The 5,348-nt window shown below is 44.9% G+C and overlaps 1 protein-coding gene across 1 annotated transcript; it reads right to left on the minus strand.

The window, feature by feature from the left end:
* Positions 1-352: 352 nt before the first annotated feature.
* LOC139831140 (uncharacterized) lies at positions 353-2,233 on the minus strand. The gene is made up of 2 exons (XM_071820500.1): positions 798-2,233; positions 353-696 (listed from the first exon to the last, which is right to left on the minus strand). Exons 1-2 carry the CDS (start codon positions 1,725-1,727, stop codon positions 373-375), a joined length of 1,254 nt encoding a protein of 417 aa, XP_071676601.1. The 5' UTR covers positions 1,728-2,233; the 3' UTR covers positions 353-372.
* Between the last annotated feature and the right edge of the window lie 3,115 nt (positions 2,234-5,348).

Raw genomic sequence — 5,348 nt, forward strand, 5'->3', positions numbered from 1 at the left:
GAAAAGGTGTGAAAAAACAAAATAAGGAAAATATAGATGTCGACAAGCTTACATCATCTAGGAGCAGAGTCGACGAACTGCCCAACTGAGGGGCAGGTTCAATAATCTTTTCAACCCTCGCCCTTTTTGGTGAAGAAGCAAGGGGGCTTGATGGCGGAGTAGTGGTGACGACGTTTTGTTGAGGAGGCGAGGTTTCTTCTCCTTCAACTAGCGTGTCTGAGGCAAGTACAGTACGTGACGTGCTTGTCCGAGGAGCCACGTCAGTAGTTGGAACTTCTTCCTCGTCATCACTAATAATCAAAAAATCGGCAGCATAAAAAGCAAGACAAGCTAAATATTTCGAGTACAAAAATAGAGAGAAATAAAGACGACTTACGAGCTGATGAGGGATTCAGCATAAAGATCGTAAGTTGCCTTCGGATGAGAAGGAACAACTTCTTCAGCCTTAGAGGTGCCAGAATCTTCAACATCAGTCCTTTTCCTTTTGTTCTTGGGAGAAACAGCAGGAGGAAGGGATTGCGTCGATTCACTGGCTTCAGACTCAACTTCTTTTTCATGAGAAGCCGCAGATTTGTGAGAACCCGCGACTTCACTTTCACGAATAGCAGAACCTTGAGTATCTTCGGCAACGATGGCCTGTTCTTCGACTTCTCCACCCTCCGGAAGAGGAGGAAGGGAAGTCATGGTAGGATGGTTCTGTAAAAAATAGTGACCAGAAGGAAAATTAAAAGAGATGACAATATAATGAGGTGCAGAGAAAGTGCAAAATAAGGTAAAAACTCGGCAAGACAAAATACCTCGGGGAGTGGATTGGCGGCGCTGTACGGTTCCACGCGACAAGAGGAAGGAATTGGGTCTTTACCCAGGCGAGAAAGTCTTCGAATCAACTTCTCCAAGTCCTTGGTGGAAAGATCACCGGAGATTCTGTTGGCGTCATTTTTACCAGAATATGTCCAAAGGGGATTTTTGCGAGCCTGGAGAGGCTGCACTCTAATCCTAAGGAAATAGGCAGTGATTTGAACACCAGAAAGCTCTTTGCCTCGAGTATTTTGAAGCTGGCGAATACGAGACATGAGCGCCTCTGTCGCCTTTTTCTCTTCCTCGGAAGCTTCGGCATCCCAGGAGCGGCGGCGCTGAATTTTGGCACTTCCGTCGAAAGGAACTATGTTGTGCTCAACGGAGTTGGCGCTTTCTTCGTGAATGTAGAGCCACTTTTTGCGCCATCCTTGGACAGAATCAGGAAATTTGACGTCGAAATAGTCGACATCAGTGCGAACACAGATAACAACGCCACCTATGTTATAAGTGACGTTGTGGGAGCCATTGCGGCGGAGGCAGAAGATGCGTTTCCACAGAGCCCAATTGGGAGGGATTCCGAGGAAGCATTCGCAAAGTGTGATGAAAATAGAAATGTGAAGGATGGAATTGGGAGTCAATTGGTGCAATTGAATCCCATAAACAAAAAGAAGACCGCGGAGGAAATCGTGGATTGGGGTCGAGAGGCCGCGGATGAGATGATCAACAAAACTAACCCGATACTCCATTGGAGGCTTGGGGTAGCTTTCTTCGCTAGGGAAGCGGATGGCGTCCTCCTTCTTCATGAGGCCAAGCCTCTTCAGCATGTTGGTGTCTTGGTTGGAGATTTTGGATCTCTCCCACTCAAGATCCTCGGCGGCCATCTTGGATTCCGGAGTGCTGTGGCGAGTCAGACGCGCGCGCGGTGGCATCAATGGCAATGACAGAGCAATGTGTGTGAGTGCGGAAAATCAGAGAGAGATTGGGCGCAGGAGAAGTTTTGCGAAGAGGAACAGGTGAGCGGCGCAAGCGAGGGGATGAACGGAGGTTGAAGAAAGGTTTATATAAGAATCGGGTGAAGCAGTGTGCCGTTGGATGAAGAAATCGTATGGTGAGAATAGATCTTCTAGATACAAGGGTAAAAAGGTATTTTTACTGAGATAGGCGTTACTGTACGTGCGCCAGAAAAAGCGGAGGACGTGTGTCCCCCACTTGCACGACGTGTTAACGTGGTGGAAGCAATGGACCCACAGGGCAGAAAGATCACGACTATTCGAGAGGGATGAAGTAAATTTGGTTAAGGGAAGCATGTCGATAAGAAAAGTTAAAGAAGATTGGCGACAGGAAGAATTATTCAATACTTCGGGAGCCTTTGATCAAAAACAAGTTTTTCCCCAAATGCTCGGGGGCTACTTCGACAAAAAGTAAAAATTCGACTATGACAATATAGAAATTGTGGAGCCTACAACCAAGTACAAGTTCTTGGCTGTAGCCTCGGGGGCTACTCCCATCGGGAGCGCTGTTCGCGCACCCGAGGGGTAAAAAAAAAAGAAGAAGAAGAAAAAGATCATATTGAGAAATAATGACAATATAGCGACAAGGTGGACTAAAATGTTGAGCCTACAACCAAGCACAAGTTCTTGGCTGTAGCCTCGGGGGCTACTCCCATCGGGAACGCTGTTCGCGTGCCCGATGAAATTAACAAAGGAAAAATAGAAAAGCAAGAGAGTATATTTCGAGTTGTAGTTAACTCTACATATACTCCCATCGGGAGAGCAGTATAAGTCATATTTGACTCGATAAAATGTGCCATTCCAACAGCCGGAAAAGCACTCGACAATATATTCTCAGAACGCCGAAGTTGCGATCAATTTCTGAATGCCGCAAATTTGCGAAGGTAAGACCCCAGATCCGTTCGCTGGGCGTGGCATCGCCGAAGACTGCGTCTGCTACTTTTATCCGTATCAACAGATACGAAGAAAAATCCTAACGGACGCGTTAGGTACCCGATAAATTTGACTGGGACTCGACAGAATGGTAAGACCTTAAGCGGCACCTGTCGAAGTTTACACCAGTATCCCGAGATCATGTCCAGGGACGTGATTTTGAAGTAGGTTTTTGCGGATTGCCACTAGAGCAGTTAACTAGTACCTGATCCGTCAGATGAACTAGCCCCAACTACCATTATCCCTGTACAATATAGAATCTTATGTGAAGAAATATAAAAAAGTTAAAGCTTTCGAATAAAAATAAACAGTGGAGATTTTCCCTGATTCTACGATTCAAGCAAAATCTCGGAGACTCGACATAGGCATCCCAAATGGGCCTGCCGAAGATAGTACCCGGGTTTATCAAGGCCCACTACCCGAAGAATAAGAAGATTCGGGAGCCCAAGATATATCAAGGAAAGTCAAGAGTTGTAATAGGAAGTGTTATTTGTAATCTGGCGGGATGAGTTAGAAACCGTCCCGGACTCTGTAACTTGTATAGCACGAATCCCTCGGCTCCACCTCCTATATAAAGGGGGAGGCGAGGGACGAAAAGAGGATCGAATCATTGTCTGCAAACCCCAGTTTTCATATTCGTCGAGTACTTTCCGGCTGAAACCTTCGAGATCTACTTACCCTCTACTTCCAACTAAACCCTAGCCTACAATCCATAGGCATTGACAAGTTGATACCTTGTCAGCCAGGGCTTGGGCCGCGCCGCCCTATGGTTTGGCCACCTCGTGGCCCCACTTCGTCTCCTCTTCGGTCTTCTGGAAGCTTCGTGGCAAAATAGGACCCTGGGCGTTGATTTCGTCCAATTCCGAGAATATTTCCTTACTAGGATTTCTGAAACCAAAAACAGCAGAAACAAAGAATCGGCACTTCGGCATCTTGTTAATAGGTTAGTTCCAGAAAATGCACGAATATGACATAAAGTGTGCATAAAACATGTAGATATCATCAATAATGTGGCATGGAACATAAGAAATTATCGATACGTCGGAGACGTATCAATGCTTTGCTTGCTTATCTGTTGCTCCTTGCATGCTCTGTTCTTGCTATGCTCTGCTGTGCTTGCTTAAAAGCTTGCTATCCCATGTTGTATTTGTTTATGGCTTGCTTGTGCTTACTGGCATGTCATACTTGCTTGTCTAGGTGTACTGTGATGCATCAGTGACACTTGTGTGTGCCAGTGGTGCTTGTGATATGCTTCTGTGCTTCCTATGCAAGCTAATGATCCATTGGATCATCCATTGCTTGTTGGCTAGCTTCCCTGTGTAGCTTGACTTGATTCAATTGATCCACTTGATCAATTAAATGTCAGTGATAGCTTACTGATTAATTCTGTGGCTAAGTGATTCACTTTCCTTGTTGATGCTGATGCTCAAGCATCACTATGCTGCTGCTTATTTGTGCTGTTGCTCATTCAAGCTACTGGACTTGCTCCAGTGGCTATGATGCAGTGATTAAACTGTGTTGCCTTATATTATGCTATCATCGGTACTAAGCATGGATCTGTGATAAATTCATGCTTGTATTAATTAAGTTATGATGAACGCTTATGCAAAGAATGATTTAAATGACTTGCTTGCAAATGATTTGGCTATTCATGATTGTTTAGCAAGCAAATGAATCTGAATCCATTCCTGGATAATGATGTGCTATAGTTGGCTTTCTTTTAATTGGTGCTAAGTGTGATGTGACCTCAGTAGCCTTCCTACTGATTGGTTGCTCACCTATTTAATTGGATCTTGTGGCTACTCAACCTTTGCTTGCATATTTGGGGATCATACTAGATATGAATGCCAATATGCTTGCCTGATGAAATCTAGGGTTTACTGATGGTTCATAGCTTAGGATTTACTGTGTAGTCTTTATTAGCTGCTAATCCTTGCAATACATCTACTGGTGCTATCTGTGCATCTGATCTGGCTAGTGTGTGCATCTGTGCATGTTTGCTAGCTTCTGTTTACAAGATCTGTATCTAGCTGCTTTCCATTTTTAGTGGCTTTTAGACTGGCAGTAATCCTTGGTGAAAACCAAGTGATGATCTACCCACTTGAGCATCTGCTCAATCCCATGATTATCTCATGTATATTGTATGGATCAGATCCATTTGATCTGTCCAGGAACTTGGTATACCTTGTTCCAGCTCCTAGATTGAAATATTTGGTTGTTGCAGACTTGGGGTTTTGTGCACAGCCCTTCACCTCCAGAGTCTGGTTGAGCTTCTCAGGTCACCATGATTCCTGGGGCTAAGTGGTTGTGTGTTGGTTTCTGTTCTTGAGTATGAACTGGATGAACTTGGGTTAATTCTAGCTTCACCCTTACCTGGTGAATTCTCTATCTGGTCGACTGTCATGGTTCTAGGGTTTGTGTGCTATTTATATGGTCTCTTCTTCTACCCTGGCCATGACACACAAGGCCTGGTTACTTTATGACTCACCCCTTGCATTGCCTTGCTGTTGCTTGGTTAGCAACAACCCTCATATGCTGAAACTTGAGCCCCTGTGGCTTGCTCAGTTTTGGTCTGCCTATGCCTATCTTGTGCTGTCCAAGAATTTG

Source organism: Lolium perenne, chromosome 1, assembly GCF_019359855.2.
Source record: "Lolium perenne isolate Kyuss_39 chromosome 1, Kyuss_2.0, whole genome shotgun sequence".
Classification (NCBI taxonomy): domain Eukaryota; kingdom Viridiplantae; phylum Streptophyta; class Magnoliopsida; order Poales; family Poaceae; genus Lolium; species Lolium perenne.